At 41.3% G+C, this 17,125-nt stretch overlaps 1 protein-coding gene across 1 annotated transcript in view; it reads left to right on the top strand.

The window, feature by feature from the left end:
* The first annotated feature begins 7,613 nt into the window (after positions 1–7,613).
* The window catches only part of ZNF292 (zinc finger protein 292), a 106,443-nt gene continuing 96,931 nt past the window's right edge, over positions 7,614–17,125 (top strand). The window contains exons 1-2 of the mRNA XM_023205245.2: positions 7,614–8,259; positions 8,460–8,656. Of these exons, the coding sequence (XP_023061013.1) occupies positions 8,489–8,656 (168 nt within the window). The 5' untranslated portion in view covers positions 7,614–8,259; positions 8,460–8,488. The remainder of the gene's footprint in view (positions 8,260–8,459; positions 8,657–17,125) is intronic.

The following is a 17,125-nucleotide window of genomic DNA, read 5'->3' as shown; positions in this document are numbered from 1 at the left end:
CGCTTGGACCCAGAAGGTGGAGGTTGTGATGAGCTGAGATTCTGCCACTGCACTGCAACCTGGGCGACAGAGTGAAACTGTGTTTCAGAAAGAAGAAGAAGGAGGAGAAGGAAGAGAGGGAGAAAGAAGGAGGAGGAGGAGAGGAAGAAGTTATCCTTTTAAAGATACATTTTAGCATCAAAGTTAATAAACAATTTCAAGCACAGTATATTCATGTAATTTTATATTAATGTTAACAGTTACTTAAAATAGTATCTGATTTTAATTATGTATACCTTTCAAAAATTAGTAGTAGCAGTGAGCAAGTCAAAAGATGCTCAATTTGGCCCAAAATTTGAGAAACAGTCATCAAAATGTGATATTTTAAAACTATGAAATTATTTTTAAAGTTGATAAGTCACAGTTTTATTAAGGGTTTCTGGAAAAATCAGCTCTCTTAATATAGGTTGGTGCAACATTTTAGAAGGGCAATTTGGCCATCTAACAATTAAAATCACAACTTGCAACTGGGAGAGGTGGCTCACACCTATAAACCGAGCACACTGGGAGACCAAGGAGGGAAGATCCTTGAGCACAGGAGTTCAGACCAGTCTGGGCAACATAGTGAGACCCTGGCTCTACAAAAAAATAAACAAAATTAGCCAGGCATGGTGACACACATCTGTAGTCGCAGCTACTCAGGAGGCTGAGGTGGAAGATTGCTTGAGCCTGGCAGGTCCAGGCTGTAGTGAGCTGTGATCATGACATTGCACTCCAGCCTGAGTGACAGAGCAGGACCTTGTCTCAAAAAAAAAAAAAAAAAAAAAAATTACACACTGCTCTTGATCTAACAACTCCTCTTTAGGGAATTTGTTCCATGGATATAATCAGATATGTGCACAAGGAAGGTCACTGCATCTACATCCTTTTTAATAGTTAAAAAAAATGAAATTAACCTAATTGCTCACCAACAAAATAATTAAATTATCTTGCGTTATACTGTGGAATACTACACAGCCATTAGAAAGAATACTGACATGAAAAGATTTCTAAATTAACTATTAAGGGAAAAAAGAAAGGTGAAGAGCTGCCCAAAGGGGAGGTATGAGCTGATTTGTTTCAGAAAGTGAGAAGCTGATATAACCATAAATGTTTACATATGAAGAAAACAATTATTAAAGGACAAGCAAGCAACTGTTAATATTCCTGAGTGTAGTGAATGGGATGGAACTAGAGGTCAGAAATGGAGGAAGAAAATCTTTACTTTTTATTTTATGTCTTCCTTTGCTGCTTGAAATTTTTACCACAAATAGAGATTGTTTATAATTTAAAAAGTAATAGCACCTGATTCTCAATCATAGGGACTATTGAAACCATGGACATTTGAAACTCACAGACGAAAATTTTAAATGGCTCTCTTCCCTCTCCATTTACCCTTACATGTATAAAACGAAAAATGCCTTTTGTCATAGCAGATAAATACAGGAAAAGTTTTGAACTGTCTTCCTTCTATCCCTGCATACCTCTTCTGATACAGCTGTTAATAAGTAATTATCCTCAGCAAGTAATCTTGCTAGAGAATGCACAAGGAAGGGATTGGAAAATGCACATTTGTTGAAAACATAACCACTATGTGCCAGGCATTGAACTAGGGTTTAGGGTCCAAATGATTCACAAAACAAATGCTTGGGATAATTAGGATGATCTGTAGAAATTATGAAGAGTTAGCTCTAATTGTTTTAAAGTTGTGTATGCCCATTGCTGGATGGAGCCAGAAGGAAGCTATTCAGGCATTTTTTTATGAAGTTGGTGAAAGAGACATAAGTTGAAGAAAAAAAAGAGAAGACAGAATTAGACAACCACAGGTCTAGAACTGTATAATCTGAAGGGCCCTGGAGTGATAGTTAGAAATGCAGGTTTCCAATGCTGAACCTCAGTCTACTGAATAAGACTTTCTAGAGGTGTGTCCTGAGAATCTGCATTGAAGTCAAATTGTCTAAGTACACTTTATAAGACTAAGTTTGAGAAACTCTGCTCTAAGGTTATTTCCACTCTGAAGAATAAGTCCTATCTGGAGATACTCTCCTTGTGTTTATTTTCTCCTTAGATTTCTAGGAAGGTGTTAGGGCCCATATTAGGGAGTGAGCTAGATGTTAGGGAAAAAACTCAATCTGTGCTTTTTAAAATTTTGCCATCTCTCTTACATTTTGTCACAATATAGATTTTTTAAAATCATCTCAAAGGATTCTAAGTTTCCATCCAATTGTTTCCTTAACATGATTATTTTCTCAGTAGCTTCATCATGAGTTTTTCCCTTAAGTTTGTGAAAGAGAAAGCTAGAGACCATGTATTTGCAGTTCATCTGTTATAATGTAATAATTGAACATACATCTTGTCTTCTTTTGATTTTATTTGTGTTATAACTTTGATTATAGATAATTTTGTTGATAAATCACAGGTATCCTAAAATATTTGAAAGACCATTACGAATAAGGTCCTAAAGTTTAGAAGGCATCTGATCTCTCTGTAGAGTCTAGAATATTTTAGATAATAATGAGGATAAGTATAAATCAATATATGACTGCCAAGTATAAACAGAATTGAATCTAGTTCAATGTGCATTTATCAATTACTTATTATACTGCAATTTGCCAAAGGGTATTAGAGGAGGTAAGCTGGTTATAAGATACAGTTCTACCCTCAAAGGGCTTACAGGATGATGAACAAGGCTCATCCATAGACTAACTTTAATAAAAGGCAAAATGACAGATTCCAAATAAAAATGCAGTAAGTAGTAAATCTAAACAATAGGAACTTTGGAGAGTGACTATTTGTGGTAACCTAAGGAAAAGCAGAACAAATAAGTCAAATCTACTCTGTTTAGAGGTGTTGCATCCAGATTTTACTCCACCAGAGCACACCAAGCACACCAGAGAAGACTTCACAGAGGAGCCTGGTTACAGAGAAATTCACAAGGATGAGGATTTGATGAGAGGAACAATGAGTAAGATAATATTTTTGTAAGGCTGGGGGCAGCGGCTCACGCCTGTAATCCCAGCACTTTGGGAGGCCGAGTGGGGTGGATCACCTGAGTTCAAGAGTTTCAGGCCAGCCTGATCAACATGGTGAAACCCGATCTCTACTAAAAATACATAAATTAGCCCGGCTTGGTGATGGGCGCCTGTAGTCCCAGTTACTCGGGAGGCTGCTGGGGCAGGAGAATCGCTTGAACCTGGGAGGCAGAGATTGCAGTGAGCCGAGATGGAGCCACTGCACTCCAGCCTGGGTGACAGAGCGAGACTCCGTCTCAAAAAAAAAAAAAAAAAAAAAGAAAGAAAGAAAAAAAGAATATTTTTGTAAAGATGTGATAATGTGATAGAGGGTAAGCACTTGGTGGGAACAACAATTCTGGCCCGATACATGAGTAGAATACTACTCAAAATGATATTATTTACATTATTATTATTGTTGTTATATTGAAGAACATACCTATAAGAATCACAGAAACCAGCAAAACTAAGAAGGCGATGTCCTAAAATGGGAAGAGACCTGGGAATTTCCAAGTTTGTTACATCTGCACAGTATTATTTCTTTAAAAAGCCAAATGCCACAAAAGTCATATCCTCTAATTTTTTTAATAACCTTGAATGTCTGATGAGGTAAATGAAACACAGTGATTAAAATTTAGAAATATAGGAAAAGAAAGGCACTTTAAAATATTTCTCTTTGAATCTTTGGAGAAATGCTGTGAACCAACTCCAGTATTCTCTACAGAAACAGGCTGGGCATGGTGGCTCATGCCTGTAATCCCAACACTTTGGGAGGCCGAGGCGGGCTGATCATTTGAGGTCAGGAGTTTGAAACTAGCCTGGTCAACATGGTGAAACCCTGTCTCTACTAAAAATACAAAAATTAGCCTGGTATGATGGTGGGTGCCTGTAATCCCAGCTACTTGGGAGGCTGAGGCAGGAGAATCGCTTGAGCCTGGGAGACAGAAGTTGCAGTGAGCAGAGATCGGGCCACTGCACTCCAGCCTGGGTGACAGAGTGAGACTCCATCTCGAAGAAAAAAAAAAAAAAAGAAAAAAATGTATACCACATTTATGCTTCCAAGATTTTATTTTGCTTTATTTCACAATTATTTTCATCTTGGTTAAATTAGAAGTTAGGATAATTGAGGCTCTATTGAAAGCATTTTCTTTAAATGTTATTCTCCTTATTTGCATTTGGCTTTTCCTCAAATGGAAAGGAAAAAGATATCCAAATAGACAATTTTAAAAAATCCTTCCTTATTTAATTAACTGTTCATATAAATATATATAAATATATATGCTATCCTTTTTTGTTTTCTGGGAAAAACTCAAGGGCTACAACTAATCCTCTTAAATGTGAGTCCCATATTTTCTCTGCTTTTGGAATCTCTTCAACACGTGGCACAGCACCTGCCTTAATGTTTTTAACATTATATTGACTCCTTTTGCTGTTCCTCTGGAAGAAAATGTCTTCCATGGAAAAGTGTGGTGTCTAACCTATCCCAATAGCGCTTTAAGCCATGCTCTTTCTCTTTGCATCTGTGGGCACAGCACTGGTTCCCAGACTCTGGGGATGGGGGGGGGGGGGTTTCTACTGGACCAAACCCAGGATAGACTCCGTCCCCCACTTCTGAGATCCAGAGGCTGCTTGTCTGTGGCTGGGCTGCCCAGCCCTTTGGAAGAGAGTAGGTTGATGGAGCCTCCTCGAAATCAGGCAGCAGTGCCCGTGCCACAGCCTCTGCAGGACAGACTCCAGCATCCCCGGGGTGGGTTTCCGGAGCCCTGCGCCCCGCCGCGCCCTGGAAAGGCTCCAAAATCTCTCGGCCCGGAGGCCCCACGCGGCCTCTGCTCACCAACGGGGAGTCGCAGCCACGCTACAGCTGGCTTGATCCTCAGTGCTGGGTAGAAAAATCGCGGCGGCAAACGCCGGGCCTGCAGCTGCTGGGTGTCGGCGTTGCTGGCTCGCGGGCGACGGCGGCTCCCGGACAACAGAGGACGCGAGCAACCCGCGCAGCGCCCAGCAGGGCCTTGGCAGGGTGGAGAGGCGCAGGCTGGGTTAGCGAAGCAGAGCGGACCGATCTGGTGCCCTCCGTGGCCCCAGGCCTGCGGACCTTCTCTGTTCTCCCGCCCAGGGCGAGAGTGGGGGAAGAGACAAACAGCACCCCGATACTGGCGCGCGCTCTCCGCCATCCCCGGGCCTCACGCTTTCACCTCGCGTGCTGGGGCGAGGGAGGGGCTGCGTGGTGTACTGGGTCGGGGGTAGGAAAGACCTGCCAGGCCTTAGCCCTGAGCTATCGGTCATCCGCTAACGCCGCGCTTCCTGCATCCCTGGCTTGGACCCTAGGCTCTGCGCCGCTTGTCTGTAGCAGACACAACCCACCTCCCTCACTGTTCTCAGGCCCTGCTATTTCAAGAATTCCAGAAAAAGAGTGCACCGGCGTGTGCGGGCCGGTGCTGCCCGGAAAACCCGTGAAGCAGGCACGCACGGCCCGGATGCAAGCACATCTGTCCCCTCCCCCAAAGGTCTCCCCAGCTTTATTGATCGCGTGGGTGGGGGGTAGGGATCTAAATTTGTCTCCCAGATTTTCTCTGAAATCGAGTCTCTTGGGAGTGAAGGTCCATATGATTATACCACGTCCATAGCAGTCGCGTTGTGTTCAAAATGGGCATGGGTGCTCGCGGCGCGGATACTGAGTTCCCCAGAGACGCGGAGTCTTTTGCCCCAGGGGCTTATTCTTGTTTTCTCAATGGAACAGGTCTTCGAATTTCCCCAGGAACATCTCAGTAAGTAGGGGTGTGCGTGTTTGTGTGTGTCAGTGTGTGTGTGTAAATGGTTCCTATGAGCTGACAGTTTGGTATTTAAAGAACAAATGGACATAGGCACAGAAGTCATGCCTTTTCCATGGATAAGATTGAGATTTCTGAGATTTCCAAGACAAGGTTGACCTGTCCCGGGATAGTATTTTCAATCCTTCTCATTTAATTAAAAAAAAAAAAAAAAGCCTGCACTTCTGTCGATTTTTGTTGGACATTCTTGTTAGTATCTTAGATTACTATGATGTTCTAAGTTGAATATAGGCATGAATTTTCATAATAGAACACTTGTTATATTGTATGTTTTCCCATTGCAGGTCATTTTCCCACAAAACTGTAAGCTTCTTCAAGGCAGGAAGACCTTTTATTCGCCTCTGACTTGTCCCAAACCAAGTAGTGCCTGCAAATATCAAGTACCCAATAAATGAGTGTTAATTACACCACTCACCCCCAATCCTTTCATTTCCTGTAGGCTCTAAATATTTCTGTGTGTGCAAAGGACTAGCAATGGAGGAATGTGGAGATAGGGTTCACAGATACCAAATAAAAGAAAAAGACATGGCCATCAGTGCTGATGGATATTTACCAAATAGTAATGGTGCTCAGAATCAGTTTGCTAATCAAGTCTCCTTAGTTTTAGGGTTGTTATGTGGAAGAGGTAGGAATGACCCACATTATCAGGCAATTCTCTTAAAAATCAATATCTGGATATATATCTCTCCCACCCCTCAACCACCATTTTTTCTTCCTTTCTATAGATTAGGTGTGGTGTAAACCATTATACTTGCAGTGGAAATGAGCTTGCTAACCTGTGATACCTTACCAGTCCTTGGATTTACTGGTACATTTGGCTAATCTCATATTTCCCTTTTTACATTTTTCACTGGAATCCTAAGATAACAAAGTGGTGAAACCTGGTTTAGGCATCTAAAATACTTAACTTGGGAAAGTGAGCTGCAAATATTAAAAATCATTAGCTGCCTTAATTGTTGCTTTTTCAACTCAGTGATACTATTATATCCTGTCTCTTCAGCCTTTGAACGTACTTCCTAGTCTCTTCCATGAGTAAACATTTGAAGATTAAACATTTGAAGATTCTACCTTGTTAATATGTAATATTAACTGATACTGTTTTTCATAAGGGGTTTAGCTGTGCCTGGTCACCTTATATAATGCTGCTTTAAAAACATCACCATCACTGATGCGTTATAAAACATTTATTCTGGATAACATAGTATGTAGAACACTTTCCATTAATTACTAGAAATCTCTTGAAGAGGACACTGCCCACAATGGGAATTATTTTTTAGATGCTTGTACTAGAAAAATATACTTCACTCAGAGTAAATGATAAGACTGGGTGCTTCATCAATATCATTGTTTCTAAATTTCTGTAGACCATTCAGTTGTGACAGGTCTAATGCTCTAACGGTAACAAAATATTAGTTTTATTAAGAACTTTAGGATTAAGCTCTTGGATTTTTGTAGCACTTCTTCTACTCTTTTGTTCAAGTGCCAAGTATTAATTCCTTTCAGCTTGTAAGTAAAATGTGGTTCAGAATGCTATCTGTATTTGTAGCATTAGGAAAAAATGCTGTAGATATTTACAATAATTCTCCACAACATTGGTTTATTTTAGCATCAATTTCCTCTCCTCCGTTATGATTTTTAATGGAGTCCTTATCGGTGTTTTTTTCTTGACCTACTTTCTTTTCAATAGCTTTCATATATAGCCTGATTCCATTGTTGGTGATTTCTGTAGAGTCTAGTAGAGTCTAAATCACGGTGAAACAGAGTAGTTAGTTATCACTTATTCTAGAAATGTTTTCGTGGTTTAAAAATCATCTGGTCTGTTCATATTCTGACTTCTTTTAAACTATGCTTTTCATGAATTTGCTCCATTCTCCAGACTGAGGATTGAACCTCATTCTGCTCTGACCCAATTGTTCTTTTCCTTTGTTGCCTCCACCCCCTAGAGAATGTGTTTCCAGGGGACAGGCGTTCTTGGGGCTGAAGAGGAGGAGAGTCAAGTGAGACGAGATCTGGTACCTTACGCACTAGATCCCTCCTCTCCGGCCTGGTGAGAAGTCAGAGACAATTTTGACAGTTCATAGTCCTGCCTCGGCTCTCACGCTTGCGGTCCATGGGCGGGTTTTACCTTCTCTCTCTTCCTCTGCTTCTGGCCTGCTTACAGGCCAACAGCAAATGCAGCCATTGCCCGAGGCCACTCAGAACTCTCCCTGTGCCATCCTCTTGGGGAACAGGAGGATATGTCCGTAGAAGACTTCGGGAACTGGGGAAAGCCACGCCGGGATCGGGACGCCGAGGAGGGTCGCCCCTCCCTAGGCTTTTTCCCGTCGCGGCGCCCACGTGACCGAGAGCTGGCCTTCACCAGCCCGCCCCTTTCGGCCGCTACTGCCCACTTCCCGCTCGGGGTAAGTAACCGCGGTTTTCCGCACCGCCCCAACCCCGCCCTTCTCCTTTCCCCTTGCCTTCACCTCCCTCGGGCTCTCTCGCGCCTCTCTCCCCACCCCCCTATCTTCCCCATCGGGCCCTTTGTACGTGCTCGGCGGCGTGCAAGCGCGCCTGGCACGTGACCCCGCCGAACGTGGCATTGTGTTATCATGTGACCCAGGTGCGTACGCGACGGAGCGGGGTGTGAAGATGGCGGACGAAGAGGCCGAGCAGGAGAGGTTGAGTCGCGGCGAAGGCGGCTGCGTCGCGGAGCTGCAGCGCCTGGGCGAGCAGCTCCAGGAGCTGGAGCGACAGCTGCGGGAGAGCCGGGTACCGGCCGTGGAAGCGGCCACCGACTACTGTCAGCAGCTGTGCCAGGTGAGGGCGCCCGGTGGTCCCCTCCCCCTTTACCCAGCTAGAAGGGGAAGAGGGCGAGCGAGCGCCAGGCGGCCGAGAGGTGGTCGCGGCTTCCTTGGCATCATCGGCGCCTCCGCCCGGGTGGGAGCGGTAGTAGAAGGAAGGCGCCTTTGTGTGGCTGCAGTTGTGGCGGTTGTTGTCGTCTGCAGCTCCTGGCTGGGGGAAGGGAGTTGTGGTCAAGGCGGAAAATCCCCCCTCCCCTTTCCTTCCCTGAACTCGGGACTGCGCGGTCCCCGCGGCTGAGGAAATGTAGACAGTGCGGATTGGAGAGAGTAGGAGGAGAATGGAGGCCAGGTTCTCTTCCTCCTCCTCTTATTGTGCACTGGGGATTACCGCGCCTCCCGCCTCTGCGCCTCTGCTTCCCACTCCGACGGGCCTCCGCCCCCACTGGTTTGATTCCTTTGCCTTCCCCTGCTTTCATCCGTCCCGCCCCCAGCCCCGGCCCTGTCCTGGCTGTCTCCGGGCCTTTGTTGTTCGAATTTCGCCTTAGGACTGAAGGGGCCTTTGTTGATGTTCGGAGGAGCAGTCCCTGCCGACCCCTTCTAGCTGAGCTAGACGTTCGGAAGAGGGTGCTTGGCGGAGGTTGTCCCCTCCTGCCCGTACTTGCTTGCTTGGTGCACCACTTCCATGGTAAAGCTTGATCTCCTTAGTGTGGAGGAGCTGTCCCTGTACATCTGTCTCAGATTGAATGGCCCTTTGGGGCGGCTTTTCCAGAGTCCGTTTCTCATTTGCTTTCACCCTTCGAGGAGTATGATTTCCACTATCCTTTCTCTACCGATCACCCCTTCACCCCTGTTTCTTGGAGTTCTCCCTGTTTGGCTTCCTGATGAAGTGGGAGAAGACAGGTTCATGTGGATCTGTGCTTTGGGTGGTTTCAAATCTTTGCTTGCCCAAGGACGCTTCTCACCAGTGACTGCATTCTAATGAGAATTTGGAATGTTAATAACACTGTTTACTAGTGATGAAAATAATTTCATCCTTGATGAAAATCGGAGAGTTTGGGACTACATTTGGACTTCATTACGAGCCTTACACTTAGGTTTGAAATTTCAAGATAGTGTTGCTGGCTCTGGTGAAGACTTTGATTGGATTGTCTTGAGGAGGAAAAAGAAGACACAATTTACACAGGTCATATTTAGAGTTAACTTGCGAATGTATCTTTACAGAGAATTCGTTTTGGAAAAATACTGATCTTAACGTAGAACAATGGTTGACCACTTTAGCTGAGTAGATTACATTTTCACTTATTTTTTAGCCTCCAAATATTGAAATCTTTCCTTTATAATGTCGGCGATACGTGATCATATACAAAAGAATCTCCGCCGCTGTATGCCCTTTATTGTCACAAATTATTTGATGGCTGTTCATAATCTTAAAAACAAAAATTGTGAGATCAAGTGGTGACTTGTCTAGGAGGATGTGCATGTGAAAGCTCCCTACTTAGGGTAAATAGGTCTGGTGAATACCTGTGGCAAAATTAGAGACTCATTCCTTTGAATTCTAATATTTAAAAATTGTTGAAATTTCTCAGTTTCTCTACCTTGCAGTACCCACTCATTCTTAATTGGTCTTTAAAGATTTATTTTAGAAAAAAATTTCTCTAAGATACCCATAATAGGAAGTATTGCATTAGTAAGTCGAGTCAGTTTTTATGTAATAATCAGTGAGAACTATTAAAGTCTAGCTTTGCTGAAAGACATTTTTTCCCTAACAGTGTCCACTGATAGTTTTAAGGCTAATTACTGTAAATTCTCTTTTGTCAGCAGTATTTTTTTAAGCAGGATTAATAATTCTGGGAAAATAGAATCTCGTGCAAGCTAGACCCCCCCCCCCCCTTTTTGTGGGTGTGTGACGTTGTAAAGTTATCACTTAAAGATTATTTATTTATTTATTTTTGAGAGACGGAGTCTTGCACTGTCACCCGGGCTGGAGTGCAGTGGTGCGATCTCAGCTCACTGCAACCTCCGTCTCCCAGGTTCAAGGGATTCTCCTGCCTCAGCTTCCCAAGTAGCTGGGACTACAGGTGTGCGCTACCATGCCCAGCTAATTTTTGTATTTTTATTAGAGATGGGGTTTAGGATATCACTATATGTTGGCCAGGCTGGTCTTGAACTCCTGACCTCAAGTGATCCACCTGCCTCCATCTCCGAAAGTGCTGGGATTTGAGGTGTGAGCCACCTCGCCCCGCCAGACTTAAAAGAGTTTTTAAATGAGTGAAACAGCATTTTAAAAATCAGAATGAAAATAATTTCCTACATTAGTTTCATTAAATGATTAGTCTTACCACATAAATTGTTATTGATGCTACTGACAAAAAACATCAAACAGTAATGAAACGAATGCTGGATTTGTGGATTTCAAAAATTATAAAATATTTCATACACTGTAATCTCAGAATAATTTAAGTACACTTAAAAGCAATCTCTTTTGAAACGGTACAGGGTGTGTCTAATTTCCTCTGGAACATTTTCTGGGGTGGGGTTTTTTGTTTTGTTTTTCAGGTAACCTATTTATGTTAGTGATCTTGTCAAATGGAGGTAACTTGAAGCCATTGTTTTATTTATGTTTATTTACAGGGTTGGAGGTGGCTCACGCCTTGAATCCCAGCAGTTTGGGAGGCCAAGTTGGGCAGATTGCTTGAGGCTGGGCAACATGATGTGGCCCCTTCTCTACAAAAAATACAGAAAACAAAACAAAACAATTAACCAGGCTCCGTGGCGAGTGCCTGTAGTCCCAGCTACTCGGGAGGCTGAGGTGGGAGGATCATTTGAACCAGGGAGGCAGAGGTTGCAGTGTGCAGAGATGATGCGCTGTGCACCTCCAGCCCAGGTGACAGAGCAAGATTCTGGCTCAGAAAAATAAAAAATAAAAATAAAATTGTATCTTATCAATTACTACCTAGCATTTTGATATGAAGTTGAGTGAAGCAATGTTTAACAATTGTAGAATTTATTGGCACAATCTAAATATAGTGCCAGGGATTCTAGGAGCTAGAAATTATCTGTTAGTTTCTAACCTTGAGATTATTATTTAACTTTTTCTATTTAAGCTTTTCCTGTAAAACTGGGATAGTCACATGCTTCAAGAAGGCAAAGATGAATAAACGTTTGTCAAAGTTAATGGGCTTCAGAATTAATATTCTGCCAGTGTTGATGCTTAGTGCTTGTGTAACCCTTATTTTTGCATTTACTTTAAAAAATGAATTAGTTTACTGTCTATGTAATGTTTATGAACAAAAGTTAAGTTTCTGGAGAATGTGGTGAAACCCACAGAAATAGGAGTTGCTTATGATCCCTAGTTTATAGAGTTTTATTTTTGAGTGAGGTAGGAGATTAATAGATTTTTTGAATTCTGAGTAGCAGAATAGAAATGAAAGGCATTAAATGTTTTTCTTAACAGTGTTGTTTTGCTCTTTCTGGAAATAAGCCCCCCCCCCCATTTGCTTATTTAAATGAGAATTTGCTTAAAGATTAAGTGGGAGGAGGGAAGAGTAAGTGGAGGATGGGCATGGTAGAGTGCCTGTCATAAATCTTAAATTTTTCTTATTTTATTTTATTTTTTGAGAAATGGGGTCTTGCTACATTGCCCAGTTGTGATCACTACCTCAAACTCTTAGGCTCAAGTGATCTTCCTGTCTCAGCTTTCTTCTTCTTTTTTTTTTTTTTTGAGTTAGAGTTTAACTCTGTCACCCAGGCTGGTGTACAATGGTGCAATTTGGGCTCACCACAACCTCCGCCTCCTGGATTCAAGCAATTCTCCTGCCTCAGCCTCCCGAGCAGCTGGGATTACAGGCATGTGCCACCATGCCCGACTAGTTTTGTATTTTTACTAGAGACAGGGTTTGTCCTTGTTGGTCAGGCTGGTTCCGCCCCCCTCAGCCTCCCAAAGTGCTGGGATTACAGACATGAACCACCACGCCCGGCCCTTTCTCAGCCTTCTAAGTAGCTGAGACCTCATACACCACCACGCCCAGCTCTTAAATTTCCGTGTATCTTTTCAAAGTTAGCTTTAATATGGGCACTATAACCAACTCATTTTCTTAAAATTGACTTAGAATAAGTATATAGAATAACCAGAAGTAATTTGCATTTACTTGTTTTAGGATTATTACTGTATTTATTATATAAAAAAATTGGTTATAATTGGAACCTTTTGGACTAGTTAATTGTATTAGACTGGGCCAGTAGTCAGTCATTTAACATTTCTATTGGACATCTACTGTATACAGGCTAGGCAAGCATGATCATGGTCCCTGGCTTCAAAGAGTTTGTAGTCTCTGGAGGAAGGTAGACAGAAAATCGTAAACTGTGATTTATATATTTCATTGCAGAGATGAGTACAGTAAAGAGGAAGGTTATTTGGGAGTTTTAAAAGAAGCATTCCAACAGAGGAGTTGTTCTAAAGAGATTTTAAAATAATGGTTGGAAAAATTGGCCATTGTAATAGTTGATTTGTTGGAGTATGATATTTACTGACAGCACTATATACTGGACTGACTGGTTGGTTGTAACTGTTATTGACCATTGATCAGTAGTGATCTGGTGGCTGACAGTTGTTTTAAAGGATTGAATTGCAGTTGTGTGTGTATGTCTATACATACACACGTACATGTGTGTGTATACGTATGTGCAAGGACCTAGGTGGTTTAGATGTTACAGAGGATGTAACATACAGGAGACTCTAATAAAAAAAAATGTGTGTGTGGGTGTGTGTGTATATACATATGTACGATGTGTGTGTGTATACATATATACGATGTGTGTGTATATATACATATATATGAAGTGTGTGTATATATATATAAAATTTTCTTAGTTCATATAAGCAGTGCTTCTCAACTGGGTAGTACTTTCCCTACCTCCAGTTCTCTCTTCAAGGGCACTTAGAAATATGTGGGATCAGGCTTTTGGATGTTGCTATGACTCGGGATGTGGTACTGGCATTTGGTGCCCATGACCTTGAATGCTAAATTTTCTGAAGTGATCAGGACAGTCCCAACAAATGGAAACATAATTCCTCTGTCTAAATACCTGCAGTGCCCTTTTCAGAAACATTGAACAGAAAGAAAAATAATGTTTAGAAGATTTTTTTTTTTAGTCCTTATACTCTTTTCATATTGAGATAGTTAAGCTCCAGAAATATGGTTAATTTGGAACAGGTTCAGGTAAATGATATTCAACTATATTTAAGTATAATTTGTACTGACCATGAGAGGTCGAGAAGCTTTCTACTTTCTTAGCAGAAATTACAAGCAATTACTTAAAGTTAGTAAAACAACTCTTACTAGGTTAAAGAAGGTAGCAACTTCAGCATAATTATCCTGATTAAAGCAAAGATTTGACATTTTGGTGTAACAAATTCCGTACTTTTAAGAAAGCATTTATATGCAAGGACCTAGATTTAGGTGTTACAGGAAATAAAAGATATGGGCGACTAGTGGGATATAAATTAGTAAGATATTATTTAAATATCACTTCAAAATGACAGCTGAAAAGATGTCAAAAGGTAGTGTATTAACTAACAAATTCATTTTGCTTTATTTTTAATTTTTTTTTTCCTGAGACAGAGTCTCCACTCTGTCACCCAGGCAGGAGTGCAGTGACACAGTCACGGCTCACTGCATCCTTAACCAACTGGGCTTAAGTGATCCTCCTCCTCAGCGTGCTGGGTAGCTGGGACTACAGGTGCACATCAACATGCCTGACTGACTTTAACATTTTTTGTGGAGACAAGATCTCCCTACGTTGCCCAGGTTGATCTCAAACTCCTAGGCTCAAGCAGTCCCCCCACCTTGGTCTCCCAAAGTGCTGGGACTGTAGGCACGAGCCTCTGCACCCAGCCTGGTTTTGCTTTTTTGTTGTTTGTTTTGTTTTGTTTTAAATTGAAAATGTACTAATTGAAATGGTTTTTAAAAATTCACCCTGAGGAAGGGCATACAATGAAAACTTGATCTTTTTCCCATTTTAGAGTTCTGGTCGCATTTCCATGAAGACAAATCCCCTAATAGTTTCCAGAACTAGTTTGCTCTTTTTAAGAAAATAAAGATAACTACACTGCATTTTGCTTTCCCTCCCCCCAGAGGCATCTTCTAGCTCATTCCATAGCTGTTCATGTAAGTTTATGGCTTTCTGTTGTATAGTGTATAGTAATTCTAGTCTATGACTGTGTCTGATTAATCAGTTCATTATCAGTGGATATTTGGGAGAGTGAGTTAATTTTATGTGTAGTAACTTAAAGAGTTCAAAGTAGGTAGTAGGCACTTCAGGCTGGGGTATCAGGGAAGGCTTTACCAAGGAGGTACTATTTGAGCTAGTCTTCATTACCTTTATTAGCCATTAGTGGTGCCTGATTGGTATAAGAAATAAAAACCAAATTAACACTGTTAGAGCTACAGAATGTGTAAGTTACATATTTAGACATTTCTTTGTATATTTTATGTCTCATCAGTTTGATACAAGTTGATTCTTTTGTTTATATACATGTTTTGCTTAGCTTTAATTATAACTGCAAGATCTTTGAAGCTAAGCATTTTCCTTAAAAATTAGACTTCTTTTTGACTATTAGAGTCTATCTTAATTTGTAGGACACTTCAAATCAGAAGAAAAGATAGCTTGCTTGTTAATTAGTGATAATTACTTCAGGTATTGAGGGAGCAATAAGTCATTTAAAGTTTTAGAAGTTTAGATAATGCTCAGGGGAAATAATGTTTTAAATGTTCATAATTAGTATGATTGCATGTTAGAGATAATAAATTCTACTTTGCAGAATATGCTTATATCAATTTTAGCAAAGGGGAAAACTTTACTAAGCTTTGCTTGTCCCCTTCTTATCCTTTTTGGTCCTAAATTAAAATGAGGGAAGAGAACATTCATTCTGCAGATGTACTTCATAACATATAATAACCTGCCAAACAGGATTTTCATAGGTTTTTATCTGTAAAACTGCTGCTGTACTTATTTGCTTGAGATTCTGTCAAAGATGAGAGGTTACATTATTTTTCCCAACTCCTACAGATAAATTCAGTTTATAAAATTAACCAATCAATGTGAGTATCCTCTTATAGTTGTAAAATGGAAAGTTTGCTTTCACTAATATATTTGTCAGCATACACTGCAACTTTTAACAATGTATTATTTTCCAGGAGAGCCTCTTGATTCATTGTTTTTCTGTTGGCATTGGCAGTTGCACAATGTATCTCAAAAGAAAAATGTTACCTTTTCCCCTTTTACTTACATTTTAAAAAGAAAGATTAAAGGTCTCTAAGTAAATATGTTCAGCTAAAAAGATTTGTTAAAATTCAGTTACATACATAAGGCCTGGCACAGTGGCTCACGCCTGTAATCTCAGCACTTTGGGAGCCGAGGTGGGCGGATCATGAGGTCAGGAGATCTAGACCATCCTGGCTAACACGGTGAAACCCTGTCTCTACTAAAAATACAAAAAATTAGCCGGGTGTGGTGGTGGGCACCTGTAGTACCAGCTACTCTGGAGGCTGAGGCAGGAGAATGGTGTGAACCTGGGAGGCAGAGCTTGCAGTGAGCCTAGGTCATGCCACTGCACTCCAGCCTGGGCGACAACTTGAGACTCCGCCTTAAAAAAAAAAAAAAAACCCACACATACATTTCAGTTATATATATCTTTTCTTGATTTATTCTAATCAGATGTTTAAATTACTCTTACGTGAGAACACTAAGGTAGCTATGGAGAATTATGGAGTGGACCTCTACCCTAAAGAGCTTACAAAATCAACAGTGTGTATTAATTGTTAAGTGACAGTGTTAGATAGTAAGGCATCTAGCGGTGTACTAAGTATGGATTAAGAGAAGTAGAGCATCTTGAAATTATTGTAGCCAAAAATTGAGCAGGAAATGAAAACACTATTTACGTTGGATCTTGAAGGATTTTGGATAACCAAAGAGAAGTGGGAGGGTTGAGAATAAAAGCTCAGATAAATGGACCAACTATTCAAACTGGCGTTTTTGAAGAAAAATGTCAAGTGATAGGATTGAAAGGATGGATTAAAACCAGACTAAGAGTTTAGGATGCCAAGCCAAGAAGTTTTGATAAATCTTGTAAGTGTAGATTTATGGTTACATGGCCTAAAGACTCATCCTTCTGTGTTTGAGGCATTGAAATAAAAGTTAAATTCAGAATGTTGCAACCCTTCTTTCCCCCACCCCGCCCCCCCAAGTATCCTGTTTCAGTTACTGCCATATTACAGACTATCCAAAAACTTACTGCCTTTAAAAGAACAGCCATGTTTGTTACTGTTCACAAGTCAATGAGTCGGCTGAGTGGTTCTGCTGTCAGCTCTCAGGTTATCTGGGGCTGAATGGTCCCAGATGGTTTCATTCTTATGTCTGGTGGTTTTCAGACAGGCTGGTCTAAAGGCTTCACGTGGGCTAGCTTATTTCTCTATTCTTAGCCTTC

The sequence above is a fragment of the Piliocolobus tephrosceles genome, chromosome 5, assembly GCF_002776525.5.
Source record: "Piliocolobus tephrosceles isolate RC106 chromosome 5, ASM277652v3, whole genome shotgun sequence".
NCBI lineage: Eukaryota > Metazoa > Chordata > Mammalia > Primates > Cercopithecidae > Piliocolobus > Piliocolobus tephrosceles.
Note: the sequence above shows the minus strand (reverse complement) of the source record. Positions and strands in the feature narration are given on the sequence as shown.